The 24,081-nt window shown below is 39.0% G+C and overlaps 1 protein-coding gene across 1 annotated transcript in view; it reads right to left on the reverse strand.

Moving 5' to 3' along the window:
- Positions 1-1,225: 1,225 nt before the first annotated feature.
- ctdp1 (CTD (carboxy-terminal domain, RNA polymerase II, polypeptide A) phosphatase, subunit 1) overlaps positions 1,226-24,081 on the reverse strand; it is a 115,122-nt gene continuing 92,266 nt past the window's right edge. Inside the window, exon 13 of the mRNA XM_022216164.2 lies at positions 1,226-4,895. Coding sequence (XP_022071856.2) covers positions 4,733-4,895 — 163 coding nt within the window. The 3' untranslated portion in view covers positions 1,226-4,732. The remainder of the gene's footprint in view (positions 4,896-24,081) is intronic.

Consider the following 24,081-nt stretch of genomic DNA (forward strand, 5'->3'; position numbering starts at 1 on the left):
TTTCAAAAAATTGACTAAATGGACAGAATACAGGACTCGAACTAGCAACACTGGGGGGGATAAGGGGAAAATTATGATTAACAGAACTGAAGGATGATGTAGAGGCTCTGTTGCTACCCAGGCAAGGTTCAGTTGTTTTGTTTGTTTGTGTAATTGTATAAAAATAAATAAAAATTTGAGTGGAAAAAAGAAAAACAATACTACATCCTTCAGTCCTAGCTAGCTGAGATAAAACATTTTGTGTATTGTTTTTGTCATTGTGTTTTTTTGTGGTCTCACTAGCGTTTGTCTATATTTTTGTCATTTTGTGTCTCATTTATATAATATTTTGTCTTGTTTTTGTTTATTTTGTGTCTGAATTGTCATTTTGTGTCTTATTTTTTTAAAAGTTTTGTCTTGTTTTTGTTGTTTCTCTGTCTTTTTTGTCTGACTTGTTTTGTGTCTCATTTTTGTAATATTTTCTGTTTTTGTCGGGCTTTTGACGTTGTAATCATAAAGTGAAATACTACGTCATTCAGTTCCAGATACCCAAGACTAAATGTTTTGTGCTTTTGTAGACACTCAATGATCTGTAAGTTGTAATGTGTAAATGAGGCATAATTGTTGTTGAAACTGAACTTATTTTTCTTAAGAAATTTCAGGTTGTTCATAATGGTTTGTAAAAAGATAATTCTTTAAATGTGAACATTTTCAGAATGCACTAAAACAAAACAAAAATTAGGAATTGTGGTTATTTATAGGTTATTATGCCCTGATTTTACTGGTCTGGCCCACCCGAGATCAAATTGGGCTGAAATAAAATGAGTTTGACACCCCTGCTTTCAATGGTAACATTATACTTTTAAGTTTCACAAATGATTCTTTCAATCTTTGCTTCTTTTTTGCATCTAGAACTGCAAACTGATGACTTGTGTTATCCAGTAATGAGGCTGCTCATGTCAGTGCAATATGAAGGAAAAAAAATAGAGGGTCTTCACAGGTTGCGACAAATTTGCTCGACATGTATCAACCAGAGCAGCAAGATGGAACAGGGCCTAATGGTTTGAGTATTTTCATGACACTGAGCCCATTAAGTGAGTGGCACGTCATAGCAGGAGTCTAACAGAGTCACACACAATATGATTCAGATGTTTTAATGCCAGTAAAGATGAGGGCAGCAGAAGGCTAATGGATTGAATGGATGGATAGAAATGGATAAAAAAAAAAGAAAACGCACTAAATTCAGTTGTATTATTTAGAAACATCTTTATTCAATGAAAGTATCCTTTCTCTCTGGGTCAGGTAGGAAATAGACTTTACAAATACTATACATGTCAGTTGTTTGATTGAAGCACTACACACACAGGATGGATGTCACCGTAAAATATTGTTTATGTTTTTTGAGTAAAAAGAAGTCGACGGTAAAAACATCTACAGGACAGATATTCACACAGATGTCAGCCCTCTTTGCTTTAGGTCAGTAGTTACAATTATTTAGTTCTACAGAAGAAGATCTGTCGCCGTTTAAAGTTCAGTGGTTGAGGAGAGACACAGACCGAGCGCTGTGGGTTTGACTCAAAGCAGATGGTAAACATCAGGGCTGAATGTAAGCAACCCTGCTGCAGCATACGCTCCATTAGTCAAACTCCACACCTTTGCATGGTGGCTGCTCAAGATCGAATTGTGTAATATGGGATGTCGGTTGAGTGCAAACAACACAGTCGGGTTGGTTTAAACCAGCAAAGGGACAGGATGCTGGTGAGTGCTGCTTCACCCATCAACAGTTATCTCATTTTCATAGAGCACTAACATCTGGCCAAATGTGATCTAAAAGACATTTCACATGGACCTATCTCATGCGGCGTTTTCGTGTTGGTGTGCGAGACATCTGCCTTGTCCCCAACACAATGGAGGTGGAAAACTGTAAAACATGAACACACCTAAAAATACAGCAGTCCTTACACACACAGTTGACAGTGAGAATTTTGAATCGTCCCACTAATGAGGGCATTTTAAGGAGAAAGATGTTCTTGATGAATTATTAAAGATTCCCTCCAGTTAAAATTAAGATTTTTTTTCTTTTTTTAAATCTTGTTAACATGTCCATATGGTGTTTTTTTTTAAGGCTGGAAGACACTTCATGAGTGAAAAAAGCGGTCAGCACCGTGGCTGAACATTCCCACCTTGAAACTGCAATAACAGTCTCAGAAACGTGGATTCAGACTTCCAGGTTTTCATACATAACAAATCTAAAGAAGCAATCCTGTCACCTGGCAGGGTGGAGCTTTCTGGATCTTTGTACTTCTTTCTGATTCAAACATGTACGACTGGATTATTCTAAAACTACAACTTGCCATTATGCAAGTTAGAGTGGCTTTACAGTGTTTGAGCAGAGTTGTAAGTGAGCTGGTGTGCTCGAGCTGCCATGAGTGTCGAGGGTCAGTGGAGAGAGAGGCAGGGACTTTAGAAATCAGGGTTACACCTAGGCTGTTCCTTTTTAAAAACATATAGATGAGTTTTCAGGGGTTTAATCAACGACCGGAATGTACTTCTCTAGCTTGAGCAACAGAAGAAAAGCTCTTCAACACTTTCACATAGTAATGACTAATTCACAATGTGACGGTATGTGCAGTAAACAGAAATGTGCAGCAAATACAAAAACAAACAAACAGAAAACAGTCAAATACAGTGGTACACAAGTGCAGAACTCAATTCCTGGATAGGTGTGTGACCAAAGTTTCTAATATGTGAATCAGAGTGTCTAAAACAAACAAAAAAGATAGACATTGTTATCTAATTTTCCTTGCAGTGCTCCTCCATTTTTTTGTACTGTCTGTAATCACCAGGCCTGTCAAGCTGTGTATAATGTAGTAAAAAATGGTGCCAAGTTTTTCTTTTCATTTCCCCCGTTTTTGTCAATTTCCATTTCAGTAAAAAGAACGGCTCAGATTTCTGGGAAATATGCTTGTTTTCTTTCTTGCAGAGACCTGGCGGCAGGTAGCCAGGCAGCTTAGCACAAACACTGGTGGGACAAAGGACTAGCAATGCCCTGGTCAAAAGTAGGAACATTCTTCTGATTAAGCGTCAATGTGTTGCATCATTATGTTAGCTTTTTTATTTAATTTTGTTAAACAGAGGCAGTGGAAGGGATGAGGGAATTATTTCAAGGAAAAACTTGTAAAAAGTTGTCCATTTAGGATAAACAAACCTAAATGTTCTGTGAGATGTGATAAATTTGCAGGAAAGAAAAAAAATTAATGTGAAATACACCCAAACATTTGCTGAGATTCTAAAGTTCAGAATTGGTTATTATTTAATATTATCAAGGAATCCCATAGCTTTCCTCTACCATGATCATGGAGACTGTCTGTTGCAGCATTCCTTTAATATTTGTATGACCAATCAGCATCGTTGCTTTAAAAAATACACCCCAGATTAAGTTACTCTCTAGTGATTTATTTTATAGCTAAATTATCAGCGAATATTAAATCTTTTCTCATATATTAATGCATTTTTCTCATAAATTTACCACATTAAAGTCTGAGAATGTCAGAGGACCCCCCTCATCAGCTCTACCAATTCTTTGTTTAAAAATCCAAAATAAAAACTCCAATGATCGTAATGTCTGTCAAAAACTCCAGTCAAGGCGTCTGTTAAAATGGTTCAAATGTTTCGTCCGAACAGGATGACGAGGTCTTCACTTTTATATCATATGAGTAAAAGGAAAAGCGCTCAATTCTGGGATTTTAGAAGCTAGGAACAGGAAATGTTAACAAACTAAACTAGCCATTTTTTTCCTCCTTTTTCCAGAAATTGTGCAGCTTCTGGTGGCAGCTTTGTCCTCAGTTAACTCAACAACAAAGCATATTTCCCAAAATTCTGGATTGTTTCTCTAAAACACAGGTTTCTGAGATTACTGATGCACAGTTTGGTTTGACCCGCAGAGCTCGGAAGTCTAACAGGCTAAAATCGAAACTGCAAATCTGCAAGGGCAGATAATGCTGAAGGTAAGCTATGGAAACAAAGATCTCTTTATTTCGGTAAATTGGGTGACTTAATTCTTTAAAAAAAGCATAGTTTGGCTATCTCCAGTGTACGTGAGCAGAAGTGGGACATCAACAATGAAGAGTGTTTCAAGAAAAAGAGACGTGAGCAACATAATACTGAACATCCTATTATTCTGTTATCAAATGTACAAACACTATGAGGAGGAAGAAACGACTGGAAGAAACACATTCAAACGTCTCGATCCGCTGGTTGCATTTATGACACTTAAAAAAAACTGTTGAGGAGGCCAAAAAAAACCATAATAAAACTGGAAGTCGAGAGTAAAATCTTTAGCTGCACGCCTTGGCAAACCTATTCCAAACTCTTTGGCATGTACAATCAGCAAAATGTACAGTTTTCACTCATCTTTTTTTTTTTTCATCATTATAAAAATTGAAATAGAAAAACCAAAAAGTATCAAATTCCATGTCTCCTACAGTTCGTTATCTTACAATAAAATGTTAACATCAAAGGGTTTATGCCAAAAAGGCTGTATATGAATGCTACAACAATCTAAGCCTTTATTTACACCGCGATGTGTCATTTCTGTACAGGACATACACTGTTTGTTACAGCACACATTCATGGCTCATACATCCTAATAACACACAGACTCCAAAAAATAAGTTTTTAGGTACCACTTGTGGGGCCGACTAGGGTTGGGTGTTTGTTGTCTCTTTTCGGTGACTGAACCCCTTCAGTTTCCTCACATAAAATCATTGAGTTCTGCCTCCAAAGCGGCGAGCATCTCTCCTGCCTCCGAGCTGCTGCCTTCCTCTTCCTCGTTGGAGTCTTTCCCTTCCTGCTTCTCCTCCACATCGTCTGCGTCTTCGTCCTCCTTGACTTCATCGAGCTTACGTTTGTGGCCCCTAATGAAATGACAAAAGGCGTTTTAGAAACGGAGCTGTAAACCTTCAGTCGCTGAGAACCCTGCGATACAGAGTTGCTACCCAAAACAAAAAATGGTGACAAAATGCTGCTTCTGTTTAGTTTACCGGAAAAAAAAACGGCCAAATTTGAAAGTCACAAAATCACTGGCTAGACTCCATTAGTACTTACTTATATTTTAGTTTACTTGTATTTTTGTGCTACATTTCCTCGAGGTTTGTACTATCTTTATTGCTGTAACACCACAAATTTCCCCACTATAGGATAAATAGGGTCTTATTCTATCTTATCTTGCATTTAATAGCTCTAGTTTCCCCACAGTTTCCAGTCTTTGTGCTAAGCTAAGCTAACCAGTTGAGGGGTGGGCGGACGCTTTTAGTTAATCTTTTCACAATTATCCCCTTTTCACTAAAATAATTAAAGACTTTGCTCTTTGCGGTGAAAAAAGTATGCAGCACATGGCAAATCAATAAGTCTGTGGCCACAGGCAAGATGAGACAACTGTTCTAGTGTGTGCACACTCCTATTACAAAGTAAAACCTACTGCTGCTGCTGTTGTGGCTCTATGATTTTCCCTTAGTCTGTATGTGGCCTGGGAAGTGGAAAGAAAATAATTTGAGACTTTAACGATTTAAAGATAAAGTCTAAAACAAAAATGATAGGATAGACTAAAGTCTCAAATTATGTTAGAATTTTTTTTTTATTCTTGTAATTTGAATGTTTCATATTGTCCTTTTGAGACATTAAATATGTGAAGCACTTTGCACTGTCTCTGAATATGAAATGTGCCGTACAAATAAGCTTGCCTATTTAGCATAAAAATGTGAAAGTGGTATCGATCTTGTTACATAACTCTTGGCAAGAAAATATTTTACTCCCCCAAGCAATATGGTGGAGTTGACAATTGCCGTTGGTTTGTCCGTCCATCTGCCTGTCTGTCAGCAGCATTATTCAAAAATGAGCAAACGCGTTGGGATCCATGGATTTGTTAAGAGTTTCATATCGTTACAAGGTAGCGTCACAGTAAGTGACTGCAAGTGAACACTACGCCTGCTGATGATCACATGATTGTGATCCGACTACAAATCCACGGCTGCAAACCACGAACTGTTTAAAGACTTCATCCGTCGGAAATCATACAACAACTGAGCAGCCTCTGCAATGCGCTCCGAGTGCTTTTCTAGTTAAAAATGTCAAACACTTTCAAAGAGCATGAAAACAAGAAAACAACTGTCTGTTTTTAACTTCTTCATGTCCTGCTTCAATGTGTTTAACAACTTAACCTGATGAATAGACATTGTGATTTGACAACTGTTAGTTTTGCTCATCGTGGTTTGGGAACATTTTGGATAAGAAGCTGATGAGGACAAACAGCTAATTTGGCTGCCCAGCAGGTTCCTCTGATCTATTTTCAGTTTGCTACAGTTGCTAATTCATTGGACTTTATTTACTTCTGTCTGGGTTGTACACAACACCCAAAAGGCCACAATGTGGATTTTATTTAATGCAAAACATACTGTGAAGACAAATATGTTCGTAGTGACTTATGTAGAAGTGGCGCTTCTTTGAAAAGTTTTAGGAGACTTACACTGCTTGTATCAATATATGCCTCCTGTCTCACCTGTATCAACAGTGGAGATGGTGAGTGCTGCATTACTGCTGACCTACTAGCCACAGACACTGTTATTAAAATAAGAACAAGGTTGAGAAAAGCAAAATTTCCCCTTAAGACATTCACTGACTCTTCCAACACCTCACTGGATAATTGTAACATTCAGTAAAGACTCAGTGGAGGTTTTGGAAATCAGAGTTTTTAACCCACGGATCAAAATCAGTTTCTAAACTTATGTAAGACAAGAAAAAGGGCTTGTTCTGAAAGCTGTACAGGAGGTTGTAAAGGTGTCGTCATACACTCATTTTCCGAATAGTACGTATTTGAGTGGATGTTCTGTTAGTAGCTAAAATTGAGCTCTTGGGAGGTAGTCAGCAAATCGAAGTTTAATAATGAACGTGAGAAATCAATAAGAAAACCTGTTGTTTCACTGAATACAAACAGAACACAACGCACTCCCCTGTTGAAATCGAAAACACATAAAAAGAAAAGAAATTATTTGCTGCACTGCGTTCAGCACAGCATGCCCCGCGAGAATCACAAAGTGCAATTAACAAGCGCTGGTTCTGAATCCAGCGTGCAGTCGAACTGCTCCCCAGCTCCAGACTCTCACCACGGACTGAGAGGAGCTGCTAGGAGACACAAAGGCCCTCCAATGTTAGAGAACAAAGCATTACTGTGGTGATGGGGGATTCAGAACAATCAGGAAACCTGGGAGATAGAGGAGAATGAAAAGAGGTAGAGACTGTTACGAAGAGCAAAGACAGTGACATCTTTGCCAAGAGAAGTGGAAACTTTTATGAAATGTATGTGTAAATGAGCCCCAAGATGTCCTGAAGACTAAAACCACTGTTCAGATGGTCACACTCAATTGAAGTTTAACAAAAAAAAAAAAAAAACTAACCAAAAATCTATGTTTTCATGAACCAAGAAGCTCTCAAAGGTTCTCAAAAGTTACAAGAATAGTTCGACATCTAGATACTGTTGGTTTATTCTGCGTGAAACGTAAAGCTGATCAGTTTCATGTGTGTGCTAATTTTGGAGCATCGTTAGCTTAAATTAGCATAAAAATTGGATGCAGAAAGAAGCAAATTGCATGTCTCTCTCCAAAGACAAAAAAACCTGACACCTTTAAAGCTGACTTACTAACAAGCTACATCTTATCAGATTCACCTGGTAAACAGAGATGTAAAAAAAATCTCTGAGTGGTGTGCGCTAATTATTTCAAGCTAACAGGAACCGAGCACAGTGAATGTCCACAATTTGGCAAGTCTTATTTTCACAGTGAAGCTGTTAGGAAAATCTCTGCTTGTGTATGACTCAGACTAAATAAAAAGGTGTAAATTTGAACGTTTTAGACATGCTTTAAAAAGAGCGAAACTAATAGAAACATAGAAACTCAGCTAGCCAGGTCTAGCTTGCATTACATTTTCAGACTCAGGCTACACATTTATTGCACAAACATGTAAGTGGTATTAATCTTCACATCTCACTTTCAGAAAGAATGTAAACACTCTTAAAAACCTTCTAGAATGTCATCGCAAATTTGCAGCAACTTTGTAATTTAAAATGTTCATTTGATTTGTGACAAATTTGTGAGTTTTGCCTGTTGCTGCAAACAGGGCATTCAAGTGATACTGATGCAACTAAAACAGACAAGAAAAAAAAAAAGAAAACACACATTCCTAGGTGGCTAAAGAATTCTTTGATAGGGCTGTAAACATGCCATCCCTCTTTCCATTCCACTCAAGCTTCTCCATAACATCCTCTGCAGAGTGGCTTATTAGCATGATGCTAATGAGGTGTGTAGGGGTTTTGTATGGTTATTGAAGAGGGTCTGACACCGGCTGTGTCGAGAGGGCCCGTCTCATTAGACCACACTGCTGTAAGACAGCCTCGCTAACCTCCCACAACAGCAGGGCTCTGGCTGTGTGTTCATTAAAGGTCAGATGCCGGCTAATATTAGAGGAGAGGCTCGGTGACATGACAGTTACAGTGGACCCCTGAAGACAGAACACAGTGCGTATGTGTGGAAGGGAAAGGCTTGTGCATGTGTTACAGTCGAACAACTCTGGTTTAGGAAGTCTAATTCTCAGACCCATGAGTTCAAGTCTCAGTGGTCAGACGATAATGTGAAGCAAGGTGTAATGGATAAAATAAGCAATTCATTATTATCTATTGGCAACAAAGTGAGAATAACAGGCGATGTACTGCCATCAGTGACATTGTTCTGCGAGCTGAGCTGCTTGTGACACTGTATGAGTCACTACAGTTGAGTGTGTATATATGTGCACATGGAGAGGTTTTTCCACACCCATACAGCACCATCCTTCTCCCATTTCCAAATATTACCAGTGGAGACAGCAGGGGGCGGGGCGGATGAGTTCCCCTACTGCTTTCTGTTTTGCATCATTACATTCAATCTAAATCCTCAGCTATTAATCCAGCCACCCACAGACACACACAAACATTCGAGTAACTTGCACCATGTTTGCCAATGTCAGCTCGACAATGGGCTTCAGGTGTGATTCACTTTGATTTTTGCCTGTTTCACACGCACAGCTATAAAGACAGAATCCTGCAGTTTCCTAGTTTATTTACATTTGAACCAAAATACAAGAGTGAGATTCCAGTTTAACACAACCAGTTACAAAAGATAGAGGGTATCTTTATCTTATGGTTCTGTCCTGTTTTCATGTACATAAATTAGTTTGGGGTTTGTGCATAAACTGCAAAACAATAATACTTGGAAATGGTGTACAAAAGTATTTTTGATGGATAAAGTTCTTTGAGAAAGAAAAGAAGGTGGCAATACGCAACTTGACTAGTCTTTGCCGAGATCCAATATTTTCAAAAACGGATGCTGCCATAAACAGCTGCAGATGTGTGCATGGCACTGCAGCCATGAATGTACATGCAGTTCTGTACGTACTATGTATATTCATATTCATATAATTATAACTATAGTATTAATAAAAGTGCATATTTGGCTTTAATAAGTAGTACAGATGACTTGTGCTCTTTTCATTGATTTTTTTCAAGTAAGTTCAAGAGTCTATAGATTGTGAGACTAATAGTCACTGTAAAGAAAAGAGGCTGTGAATGTCTATATGAAATATAATTCGATCTGTTGTGTAGGAATAGGTGTTGATATCCCTTCTTGCACAGCTGAGACACCTACTAAGACTGTGGGATGGTAAAGTGAGTGAGGACATCTTCTGGGTTGTCAAGTGGGCGCCCTTTCTCCTCGGTGTTTTGCTGATAGGCCTAAGAAACTTCCTTCTTTGAACAGCTATTTTCATTATCCATTAATCTGCAGATTTGTTTTTTTTCATTAATCGAATGGCGAGAGATAAAAGAGAAAGAGTGTACCAGCTTGACAGACAAATAAAAGACTTCTAAGAGCAGGTTTGTTGGTTACTGAAAGGCTTATTATTTTCTGTTATATATTTGACAGTGTGAGTTTTCACATAATGGGATCTATTGATGCACGTCTTTCATGTAAATGTCCTCATTACTGCATCTTTTATTGGACAGTAAATTTAAAGACGCATCTGAGTCATCACAACGTCAAGAGAAAGTTGCCAACAATGTACTTGTCAGCATTTTGAGTAAAGTTGTCTGTACTTTTATTTATTATTTTAAAACTTTCGTTTTTATACTTTAAATCTGAACATGTTAAAGCTGTGCTTCTTTCTTTAATGCGCCATGGACTACCTTTCAGTATTAATCAAGTCATACAGATAACCTTGTCTTGCCTTACTCTAAAGTGTTAACTGTCTTGTTAGGTTTGTTTCTCAGGAATAGCAATGACGTTCCTGGATCATGTTTAATTATCCAAAAATGGCAGAAACCAAAAAAAATCCCAATAAACATTGTTTTTATATCTCATTGTTAACTCCATTACTAATCATTTCTATCAATATTTAGTGCAATGTATTCTTTACCTCTCACAGATCATGGTTCAATGGGGACAATTCACTTGTTTTTCATTACAAAAATGCATGTTAAAATGTATATCAGAAAGAAGTACTTATAAAATCCAAAAGTTTCACATGGCATTCTTTTTTTTTAATTTTACTGTACATTTCAACTTTTTTTCTTTTTGAGTTGATAAATTACTCTGGTCAGGGTGGGTTTGCAAATATGTGAAATGAACCATTTTAATTTTATATGTTGATTACACTTATTTAGCCAAATAGAAGAAGATTCATACCAAAAAAATAATACTTCTAACAACTGAATTTTATTTTTCAACTTTAAACTTTGTCAGTTTGACTCACAAGAGGACAACAGCAGCATTAAGAAGGAACTATAGACTCTTTTTTCAGTGCTAGGAGCTCGCATCGTGATGGAGAAACACCGGCTTGTCACAGGGTTTCTGCAGAAATCAGCCAGTCAAATTTAATGCTTTATAAAGCCATTTTAATGCTATACTGTAAAAATTTTAATGCCACGACCGTGAATTCAACAAATTACACGGGTTTGTTTGTTTGTAAAAAAAATATTTTTATATGAAAACTGTCCCTACATTTCACTATTTCTGAATCCGGAAACCACACATGACCACCCCTGGGCTATAGTCATTCTCTGAATTTCACGTTTTCTAGTCATTTTTTGCTGGAATTTGTATTTCCCCATTTCCCAGCTATCCTCCACGTGGTCCAGCCTGCCGGCCACTTTCCAAACATGCAGTTTTTGGCAGTCGTATCCGACCGGCCGGAACAATGCCTTGGGATGTTTTCGCAGAGGCACATATCTGACGAATCGCAGTCTATAATTACATATCATTATACCATTGTTATCAAATATTTTTCTTGAAAAGTGCAGAAAGAATTTTTAATGCCACTGAGAATCAAACTTAACGATTTCTATTGCTAGTTAAGGCCCTAATTTTCACATCAGTTTAATGACTATTAATGCTTTTTAATGTCCTGCAGAAACCCTGAAACAGATTGAGCCATAAGCCCCGAGAAAGCATTTTGAATCAAACAAATGTCGATGACACAAGAAGCAAGACAGGCTTGACCGGACAGGTAGTTTTGATCAAACAGACTTAGCACTATTCATACTAGTGTTGAAACTTGGATTTGAGGGAAAAGTGAAACCAAATCAACTGATTATTTTGTGCAAAGTCACATTTCAAGCTCTCACCATATGGCTGTAGCAATGAAACTCACATAACCAACTAAATTGTCTCCCTCACAAAATGTCAGAAATGTCAGTTATGAGGATGCAAAAGGTAATAACGTGCCCGCTATCCCAGACACAGATGTTGAGATCATTAGTCTGAGATGTTATTATGTCTGTGTACTATGGGAGTATAATTGCATTAAGGGTGTCAGGAGGATATACTACAGAGCGTCTGCTGCTGGACAAACAGCCTGCAGCAACACCCGCCTCAACACATCATTAGAGATACATAAGTGATACAAAATGACTAATACAAGTCAGGAAAAATGTGTCTGCCCCAAGACAAGATGTGTTTTTATGAGACTGTGTGCTTCAATCCAGACGGCATGAATGTCGCTCAGAGGAGCATTTAAAGGGGCTATATTGGGAGAGGCTTCACGGAAAGGGCACAGTAACCATCCCTGCTGATAAAGAAGCGAGCTCTTATTTAAGGCTATGAACTCTGCACAAGGCATCCCGATGTAGGACTGGTGAGGAAGGTGGCAGCGAAAAATGACTTCAAACGCTTCTGACAGCTCTGCTTACAGCGAGAAGGAAGAATGGGCTGAGGGAGAGAAGGAGCAGAAACGCAAATGGAGCAAATAAAGTGTGAAAGAGGGGGAAACAGAGCACGGAAGACAGAAGAGGGAGGTAATGAAGTAAATAATGAACTCAACTTTTACAGCTCACACCAAATCTGCTTGATTTCTTCGGAAAAAGTTTCGAAGGGAAAACTTCCAAGCAGTTTATTGAGCTCCTCCCATGACAACGTACTGAAACAAAGACTGACCAGGACTATCAATGTCCCTCCACACTCCTCAGCCAGTTTCCATCTATAGGGGTCAGTTAGACTCAGCTGCAGCTACTTTCTGTCTGTAGCCAACTAAAAATGAGTCATTGCAATAGATCGTCTCTGGCATTGAATTAATGCCTTGAAGAAGTAGCCTATCAAGAGCAGAAGGGATACGACTCAGCGATGCTGCCATCATATCGCTCCCCGTTCCTCATAATCCCATATCATTTACAGCCGTTGTGTCAACTACAGATGCTTGCATAGATACACTCCCATCCCTCGTGCATTCACCAGCTCCATATGCAGAGAGCTGATAAGCAGCACAGTTAAACGAAAGATTTTATACAGACGTTATTTTCTGGTTTGCAGGGGGACGTGTCAGCTTTGCTCAGCTCGGCTTCAGAAACAATACGACTTTCAACAGCGTTGCAAGGAAACGAGAAACACAGTGAAATGCATGACAGAGCAATAACAACCACTCACTCGGTGACTAAGTTGTTTTTTTGAGGTCACGTCTTCAAGCCCCATGTGTGCAAAATACATGTTGACAAAGATTTGAGGCAGGATGCTCACAGTGGAGGAATTCGATATGTTTGGAAGCAGTTGTAAATTGACAAAGTAGAGCTGGCTCGGTACATTCCTCTCACTTCTAGTGGCAGAAAAGTCAAAACAAAGGGGTGACAAATTCGCTTCACAGCCCATGTGGTCAACTTTAGCAGCTCGAGCAGTTTAGCAACTCTGGCTATGTGGAAAAAAGCTGGTTAGTGGTTTGTCCACCTGGAACCACCTGCTCTCAATGGAAGAGGAGTACATCATAACTCCAACTTCATGTGTTTTTAAGTCTTTTTTGTTTTTAAAAGTTGCTGTTCGATTATTTATTCAACCCATACGACAAATCTCCGTTTCTCTTCCAAGGATGAGAAACAGACTCACTTGCAACAGACTCTGATAAACTACTCTGATAAACTACTACGTTGACAAGTTGTGACATAGGAGTAATGCAGAAACACATGCCAGGACTGGAAACCAGTATGGAAAACCAGACCCTGCAATCTAAATGGGTTGCTACGTATTACACCATGGAAGTCTGAATCTGTGTTTTTGAGACTGTTCCTGATGGTTTCAAGGTCGAAATACTAGCTACAGCATTTTGTTCATGATATGTCTTTATATAGCATAATACCACCATAATAACATGTTTACATCGTAATTGTTATTACTGTTTTGGAAGCACTGAAATTGTTTCTGGTGCTATTTGATTTTGGTTACAGGGTAAGTGACTGGGGGCAAAATCCAAAGTCTTTGCTCTGTGTAAAAATGTATTGTGAACAGGGCTGCAGCAATCAATTATTTTAGCCATTGAGTATTCCATCGATTACTGTGGCAATTGATCGCATCATCCTGGCAGAACATGAGCGGACATCTGCGGTGTATTGTACACATGTCGTATAGTACAAAGGGTATCGTACATATATTGTATAGTACAGGGGTATTCAACTAAAGCTCAAAGCCATGGGAACCTAGATTTATTTAGTAGGTGATACAGAAATCGCATAATTATGGTTTTATGTTTGGTTCGTTTAAACTGCTGGTATGGCAGCTGACAGAACACAAATAAGAAAATTCAACAGTTTGTAAGTATTTATTACAGAGAATATTCAACCAGTAACATTAGTTTCACTTTGATTTGGCCACATATTCAAGTGATTTCCTTCATTATGAGACAGTGTCAGACCTACATGCACTTCAGTACAATATGTTTTGAATACGTGGAGTTTGATAGTTTTATTGTGCAGCTGTCTGTTAGAAATAACCAGCTGCATGGATCAGTAAAATAAATACATTACGCACATTTACCAGTTTTCTACCAGCATTCCTGCCTTACATTACTAAAATAATAATAACATAATCCAGTCGCAGTGATTTTTACCGCCATAAATTTTTATGTTCTTCATTGTTCTCCATTAAAACAACCTGTTACCGATGGGTTCATTTTGTGTGGAAAACGAGTCAAATGAAGCGTTAAAAACTCCTCTTTTGTGTGACAAGTTTGAAGCAAAAAGTCTGAGTTAACAAAGAAAGTTGAAAGCAACCTTCATGCCTGTTAACTCTGAGGTTTTAGTTTTTGTCGACCCGACTCACACAAAGAATGTCTATAAAATGTCTTAACACGTTAAAGTACGGCGGCCCGCGGGCGGGCCGTTTTTTTATCGGTATACGCTTTTTTTTTTAAATAGAAGGACACTGCAAACACGATTATACAAACACTATACACACATAGAAAGCTGAGATTCTCATGAATCCGCCGGTATAAACCACTTTCAGATGTGATTACCACAGCGGGTAATATAAACACATTTATCCAACAAACAACAAGTCAAGTAAACGTGCACAGCTCACCTGTCGACGCAGTTTGGACGCTCGTTTCTGGTCATAAAAGAAGATAATCCACAAAAACCGGCCAGAACCCAAGCTTAGCCATCCAGAGGAAACAATCCAGTATAATACTTTGGCCAAAACATGTCTCGAAATAGGTAAAAAATCCAGAAAACGATCGGCTCCGTGCGCGTGCACGCGGCGCGTGGTGGCGCTGTGCGTTTCATATTCACTGCATCTTTCTATTATAACTTTATCATACACGGTCCTATTTTCTTTGTTCGCGATTCAAAATGGATACTGGAGGCTTCTCGACCGCTTCAAACCGGACTTCAACCAATCAGGTGACTCGTTTCCGCCTACTTCGGCGATTTAGCCAACCATGGCCGAGTCTGACAGATATCGATTACATCACTTGATTGACTTGTTTCTCAGCAAATCACGCCGGAGGAAACGTTAGATTGACAGGCCTGGTAGCCAATGAGCTTGCTGAATGGCTTGCCTATAAATCCCGCCTCTGCCAGCGGCTTTATATGATATTTCATTCGTGAGCTCCGGGGTCCACCTGCTGTTTCTCTGTATTCCTCTCAATCTGTGTGTGTGATCGACACTGAAGCCTATCTGAAGTGATTTTTTGAGTTCTTTATGAGTTTTTGGAATGAAAATGAAGTGGAAAATGAAGTGAAAAGGAATTTATACCATTCTGTAGAGAGTGTGCACAGTGTATAAAGAGTGTATCCAACATTGACAGGGGCGGAGCATATCAGTACAAATACATGTGTGAAACACTCATTTCTTGTAGTATTGCTCTGAAATTTTGACCTGAACTATGTAAGACCCCAGGCTTTTGCAATATTGTGTTTTCAAGCTGTTGCAGTGCTGCCACACTGATTTTCAGGTGTTTTATTAGGGAAAAAATGTAGGCGAGAAAAAAAATTCATCCTAATTCAGTGTGTTCCAACATACATAACTCTGTGCCAGTAGCACCTAGAGTAATTCTGACTGCACTGGGTGAAAATTCAGGTTGTCAGCTTTCAAATGAGACCCCAACCATGCATGTACTCCAAACAGTTCAAGAACAGCATTCAATTTACTTTCTGTAAATCTCAGTAGAAATTTCGGGCGGAAATTGACCAAACCTTAATCCCCTTATTATTTATTGATTATAAGTTCAGGTCCGTATAGGATGAAGTCTGTGTCCGGACTTGGTTTGCAGTCCACCAGTTAGTGACCTGGGGTCGAGTACGTAGGGGATTAAACGAAGCCCCCATTCAGAGAATTTCGCCTCAAGGAAGTTTAGTAATCGAATTACTGAAATAACTCGAGGAATCGTTTAAGCCCTAATTGTGAATGACAGCTGAAGCTCAGAGGAGGTCTCATCCATATTGCTAACACAAATGAAGTGTGTATCTCTCAAAGGTACAGGTTTTTAAATACTCTGTCTTACTATCCCTCTGCTGTAACTCAGCAAACAAGCACCATCTGTTGAAGCACAACGGAGGAATTTTGCACAAAAGACACTGACTTTGAAAGACATCCAATTATTTGTCTAACAAAAACGGCTGCTGGGGATTTTGTCACGTATTTTTACACTGGAAGTGCAATCACAGGAGGTCTCTTGGCAAATATAGAAGGAACAACTACAGCAAACAGCAATGTTAATATCATTTAATGTCAGGCAGGAGAAAATGTGAACCTGTCCTTTAACCTTTAACAATTCTGACCTTTAGGGTATGACAGGAAGATAAATTGAATTCAATGATAAAAGTAAATCCAGTTTCAGTTTGTTTTTAATTCTGTTTTGGTCTCCACCAACTCCTGGGGGAAAATATTTAGTTCTTTAGCTTCAGTGTTCACCATGTTCAGGTGGAGCTGGACAGTCAGTGTATTGGACATTTTACTGAAAACAGCTGCCTGGTGTGTCTCTAAACAAGATTTATAAAAGCAGTGGGAGTGAAGCAAAACCGTAAAACTGGGTCATAAAACAAAAAAAAAAACTTTTTCAATATTTTTGTTCTGTCTTACAAGCAAATGCACTAACATTGAATTGGTATTGGCTGCAAAATGTGGCTCATAAAGGAATAATAAGAAAGTCTGTCCCATGCAACTTTAATCATCAAGGCTATTTTTCACACTGGCTTTAACTTCTAGACTTGTATTGAATTCAGTGACTTGACCTTTACTGACCACAAATGGCATTCTGATTTCTTGCATGGTCAGTGCAATATTCGTCTAATTTTTAAATACAGGTCCTTCACGAAGGATCTTTATTTAAACCTTTACTTAAAGGACCAAATTACAGTCCTTCTCAAAGTTCCACTAGACAGAACATCCATGATGAAAAAAACCTTGCTGACGGTAACATCTCAGAGCAACGAGTGTGACAAAGGTGTGACGCAGTGTGTGATTCACTGTCACTGTCATTTATATCTCCCCCGTCACTAATGTCTGCACCAAACCACCCCCATTTCTGGCTCAGCTACAGGCAGTAGAATCAGATTAAAGCCCCCAGGCATCCTTTCATATGAGTTACTTCTTTTCTCTGTCTGCTTACAGGCAGTACTGGCTTTGACAGGGCTGCGGGGATCCTTTCACGGGGGCTTGAGATGGATTTGGACTCCAGCGTCTTACTTTTTACTGGTCGGCCATGTGGGGTTTTAGTTAAAGAGAGAGAATATCCCATAAAAGAGAAGCATCAGGTACAATTTTCATAACAGTCGATGCACCAAAAAACAGCCATATAATGCTCAACTGTCCTTGAGAAAGGACAGACAACTCTTAAAATACAAACTCTTTGGACTAGTTCCACCGCATCTTCCCTCATGTATAAGCTCAAAGTGTCCCTGTTCATAAAATATTTGAGATGAGTTTGTGCTTTGCGGATTTCCGTCTTTATACTCCACCAGAGCTATGCAAACATCCCTGTTGCCCCTGATGTATCTCTCCTATCTACCAAATATTAAAGCCTACTCAAGTGAGCTGACAATGACAGGTGACACACGAGAGCGAGGCTGAGGAATGACATTCAAAGTAATTGAGTGAAAAATGGAATGTCTCTATCCAAAGCCCCGGCAGCTTTACAGCTCAAGTGCTCTGGGTGGCAGAGGAAGTTCTAACCCCCGCCAGTGTGAATGTCACACAGAATAATCAAAGCATATCGGCAAAAGCAGCATGCTTCACTTGATTCGGGTGTTTGTTCTTTCCTAGTGGAGTGAGTCAGTGTTCATATGTTCAGTCCAGTCACTTGGAAGAGTGCAAAGTTAATGGTTAATCGTTATATAGGGGAAGCATCAAGAGCCCTTTCACCAAAACACCAGAAAGTGCATCTAATGGCACAAAGATGGATTTGCTGAAAGTACATTGATGAATATACTGCACTATGTGGAATGCTCAATGTGTCACTACAGTGATTTTGTCAGCACTAGGGCTGCAACTAATGATGAATCAATTAATCATCTGAGCACAATACATCATCAAAAGGACGGTGATTGCTGTTGCATTGCACGCTCACTTCCGCTTTTGATGATGCATCATGCTCAGACAATTCCTTGATTCATCGTTAGTGGCAGCCCTAGTCAGCACTTCATAAAAGTTTGGGAGGTTCCAGATATCCTGACTTACTGTCAAGCAGCAAAAACACTAGATCCTGCAGTTTCTAAACTATAAATTCTGATGTCTCCAGGTCAATGTAGCCAAACAAGAAAAGCACTCGGCCAAGGCTGCTCAGTCGTCGTATAACTTCAAATGGATAAGTCCTGTAAGTCCGCAGCGGTCGATTTGTAGTTGGATTGCAATCATGTGATCGTGAGCAGGCAGCTGACATAGTGTTCACTTGTAGTCATTGTGACAGTGGCGCTGTGTCGCTATCTTGCAATGATACAAATATTGAATCACTTGGTTCTTGTATCATGTCTTACCTTCCCTGAAAATTTCATCCAAATCTGTTATTCTATTTTTGAGTAATGTTGCAAACTGACAAACAGATGAACCCTGATCGTCACATAACTCCGCCGCATTCCTTTGGGGAGTAATAATGATACCATGAGGTTATTTTTTTCAGGTTTTGGAAAGTTTCTTTTCCCTAAAATCTAAGATTGGTGCCACTCTCATGAAATAACTGACAGATAAACACTAAACATAAAGATACAGGATCATAACTAGATGGAAAAGCTAGCCTTGCTAAAACTAAATCCACCATTTTCACATTACGTCACCAGTTAAAACATAACACTGATCAAGTAAACAGCACTTACCATCTCAACTGCTTACAATACAATGTCATCCTGAGAAACTTTGGATCCTTCATTAATGTGGATGTTACATTGATGCCACCTCCTTGGATTTTGTTGCAAACCAAGTACACTCCCTCCCATGGCATATGCACTCCTCGACACCAGGTACCCCCTGAGCAGGACAGTATATCCCACCACAACGCAAGAACTGCCCAGGATCAGCTTGAGAAACAGCCTAAAGTGTTGACTCAGTCACCAAATGCCAAAGATCCCAATGTGATCAAGCAGCTGCTGGATGCACTGGAACAAACTCAAGCCACAGAGGCCCCACCGCCCCACCCAAAAGTTCTGATAATGTTTTAGTCAGAGACACATGGCCTCTTAGGTTATGTGTCCATCCCCCAACAGTTCAGAGCTGTTTTGTTGGAATGAGTTGAATTACAAAATGGTTTTTGATGGTATCACTGACTGGTGCATATTTCTGTCATAAAAAGCAAAAAAAAAAAAGTTTAAAAAACTAACCTTTTGGTAGGGCCAGATTAGTGGTTTCCCTGTGATTTCAGGATTTATTCTAAGCTACCTGCCTCCTGGCTCTGGCGTCAGATATGAGAGGAGTATAAATTTATGTATTTAACGCTTGGGCAAGAAAGCACATTTCCTAAAATGTCAAACTATTCTGTAAGAATACTTGTAAGTCTCTGATAGCTCAGATTTATGAAAATGGAGCTGATCGCACAGCACAATTACCTACAACACGACTTCAATATTTATTGTAGACGACTTCCTAATGGAAAAACATGGGGAAAAAAGCTTAAAAATGACATTATATGATTTCAAGGTGACAAGGAGCCTTTCTGACTGACACTGTAAACACAGTCTCTTTGAGGTCTCTTACACAACCTGCCTGAGGTAATTATGACTTTGATTTAGAGCTTTAATACCAAAATCTGCTCCACTCTGTCTAAAGGATGCCTGCTGAGGAATAAACCTCTGGATAAAGTTTGATTGAACTTGAAAGTGAATTTTAGAACTCTCATGTAAGAGTTGAAGTCAGAAAGGCTGTGGTGTAAAGCTAAAAGCACAGATCCCAAGTAAGGTTTACATTACTGAGGCTAATTAAAATGGGGTACACCTGTGCTGTGAACAACGATATGATGATTAGAAGGAAATTATAGCCGGACTGGAAATGGTCTTTGAATGTTAACATAAAGATGTTAAAATAAAACTGCATTACAGCCTTAAAAATCATGATTACCTCTGATAATCCCACCATCCATGTTCTCCTCATCAGCCCATGCAGTGGGTGGAGAGCACTGAACAGTTTCTGAGCTCAAAGCATTTCCTCCCTAGCAGACTAATTGCCACAGTGTGAAGAGGTGGCTCCTAATGAGGTACTCTTCTCCTTACCCCTCCATTGTTGGCAGTTGTCTACTGACATAGTATCTGTTTAATTCTAAATATTAAGCAGAGACCACAGTCACAGCATGGAAGTGTATATGATAAATGGTGTGAAAACAGGAATTAACACTACATTCAAAACTCTATTTTTTTGTTAAACAGTTATTTTGGCTGGTTCTTCCTCAAGGATCATTTTTAACGTTAGGATAACATGGAATTAGCTTTTGGTAGAGTACCTAAATATTTTACCTTCATTTATCTTGCATTTCCTCATTCTTTTTATTTACGACAAGGTCAAGAAACAAACGTTTATGCTAAAGCTATGCCAAAAGCAGCATTAACACTGAATGAAAAACACAGCTTCCTAATTTATTTAAATGAGACTGTTGTGTTGGCAGAGTTTTCAAGTGAAACAAATGCAGAGTCATCAGGTTAAAAAGTTTATTTTTTCTTTTATGGCAATGCAATCCTGCATTAAATGGCAAACACTGAACAGTGTGACTCTACAGCCTTCAGAGAAAATGCTGAGATGGAGGATAAGGAGTTTGTCACCATATTAACTTTCCAGAGTTGTTAAATCCTGTCTCATAGTGCTATAAACTGCCAGGCACCTGTCACAACGTCTCCTGCTTATTCTGTGAGCTAATGAGCTGAACGTAGTTCAGCAGAGTTGCAGAGCAACAGACAAGATCACACAGTTTATTAGAAAGAGACATTTATACCATTAACTCCTGTCTCGGAATATTAAAATCACTGCTTTTTTGTGGGATTGTTAGTACTCTCACAAAGAAAGCTCTATAAAAGGGAACTAAATTAAAGAGAACTAATGAGCTATGATAGCTTTATCTGTTTTGGACTCTTTGGCTTTCAGTTTTCTGAAAGGGAAAGGTGCATCTACTGTCACTTTTGCTCATTTACAATACCCATAAAGTTGGGTCTCTGCATATATCGAACGTTACTTTGGGTACAGTGTCCATCATAATCTAAAACAAAAGCATGTCAGGCTGGATAAAGGAAACTGCATATCCAGAAATGAAAAATTAATCGAACATTTAATCATAAAATTGTATGCAAAATGTACATTAACCTGTTAAATCTAATAGGAGATGAAGATATGAGGTCTCTATCAGGTATTGTGAAGCAAGAGCTAAAGCTGCTTTCCCTCTCACAGAAACATACTGTACATACTTTTCTGTGTGAAGAAAAATTATTTATGCATGTGTGTATGGCTTATGATAAACAATAGCTAATAACAGGACAGCCTTCCCCTGAGACGCATCTCTTTGCTTCATAGTGAGATCAATCTGAAGCTAGAGCATAAATAGAAAAACTGCCTGCATCACCAGCTTGGAGGCAAAAACTGGGTCATATTACTTGCAGTTTTGATTCTCCAACTTTCCTCCTTTCTCTCTTTTTCATAGATGTGACAAGTCTGAGTAAGCATTCTTCTTCAGCACGGTCTGCTGCCCCCTCTCGCACTGCTGAGCTGTGTCTTTATAAGGGACCGGGAGCACGGGGATCATTGTGCTGTTTGTCCCTGCTGCTCCGCTTGGAAACACATCCTGCTGGATTCAGTGTGTTCACAGGGCGAACTGCTGGTGGTGTCTTTGAAATCCGTGTTAGAGCGGTAATCCTGCCTTCTTGCATGTGGCATCATTGAAAGTACCGTTGGGGATTCAGGTGTCATCTTTCATTGTCAGACTAACAGGAAGGCTGGGTGTCACTAGACTAAATGTCCCATGGGCCTCTTTGTGGATGGACTGATCCATTTGACGAGGCGAGACGAGTTTTAAAGCCGTCCTTCACAACACATGAACACTATTTTGTGCATTCTAATACCATGAAGGATATTAGTTTTGGTGCCCCATGTCTTTGTCAAAGTAAGGACAGATGACTGGTGTATATGTCAGGAGTACAAGACCCATGGGTATGCTGCACTAAGACAGAAAGATGCAGTTAACAGTTGGTATTAGATGCTGTAAGACAGCCAGCCTCCATGGCTGAACTATGCAATGAAGCACTGATAGGGTCAACTATGTTAATGAAGTACCACTAATTGTTTTGATGCTCACAATTTTGGCAACTGTCTTGGAAACATAATGACATGTACAAAAATGGCAAAGGATAGACCAGTGTTTTTGTTCTGAGGCCAAGACTGAACTCCATTTAAAATACAACTGAACACAAAAATACGTTCATTTCAGCTTGACTTTCGTGGAGCAAACTTCAAAATGTTATGACTTTCCCAAGAATACATAATCGTCTTATGAACTGTAATTTGAGGTATTATTAAACTTTAATTATCTAGTTGACATTAGGCCACAATGTGTCACATCACTAATTTGTATTGCTGCAAACCTTGCTGCTTGATTTGGTACTCAGCCATCTCTGTATCATTAAGAGTTTAGTAATACCATCATTTTTACCGATTCAGAGAAATTCGACAAGAAGCCATACTTTCTTATAGCAATAATTCCATCACACTCACTCAGTAAAGTTAACTATAGTTAGCAGATTACCTGTTGACTACAGGAATTGTAATAATCTGCTTTACTGAAGCAGCAACATCTCAACGAAGCTAATATGGGAGAGGAAAGTGATGTTCTTGTCATTCAGCAATATTCCACAAATTCTGGGCAGATTTCTGTGTTTGAACATTTTTTTCGTCTATCACAACAAAGTTTCACTCATCTGTTTGTCTTACTGTTGACATATGGTGATGAATTCATAAATCCCTGAATTTGATTATACAAGACTGTCCCCAACACTGTTACCCAAAACCCTCAATAATTATCAGATTTAAATGCAAACAGCACCATTAGTGTTACTATCCATTAATACTATGTTGCTACATTACATACTATGTTGTTTTGTTGCTGTACGATATATATATATATATATAAATCCTGGGTGTTGGAGCGCAACACTAGGGAAGCCGTGAACTATAATAACCAATGTTATTTATTTCTAGCTGACATACAGCGACATCAGCCACAAAAGTATGACCACTGACAGGCGAAGTGAATAACATCGATCATCTTGTTAGAATGCAATGCTCTGCTGGGAAATCTTGAGTCCTGACATTCATCTGGACATTTGACATGTACACCCACCTAAAATTTGGTCAAGGAACCCACCAACCCACCATCCCTCATGGCAACAGCAGTCCTTGATGACAGCTACCACTCTCAAAAGAACAATGCACCCAAACACGCCGCAAAAACTGCTCAGGAGTGGCCCAAGGAACATGACGGAGGTAAGGTGTTCACCCGGGTTCCACACTTCTCAGATTCAAATCTTATTGAGGATCTCCGGGATGTGCCAGGATAAGCCTGATCCAAGTAGAAACCAATCCTGCAACCTACAGGACCCACAAAATTCTGAGCATCTGTCCTGTTCACATGCCCCACTGGGTCAGAGGAGTTTTAGCAGCAAAAACAGGACAATAACAACACAATATTTTGCAGGTGTATAAGCCAATACAAATGCATTTGTAATAATGTAAAATTGTTGGAGAATCGGTCATGGAGACAATGTTTGAAACTTTTACTTAAATGCAAAAGAAAGCAGAAAATAAAAGTGCA

The sequence above is a fragment of the Acanthochromis polyacanthus genome, chromosome 11 (genome assembly GCF_021347895.1).
Source record: "Acanthochromis polyacanthus isolate Apoly-LR-REF ecotype Palm Island chromosome 11, KAUST_Apoly_ChrSc, whole genome shotgun sequence".
Taxonomy (NCBI): Eukaryota; Metazoa; Chordata; class Actinopteri; family Pomacentridae; genus Acanthochromis; species Acanthochromis polyacanthus.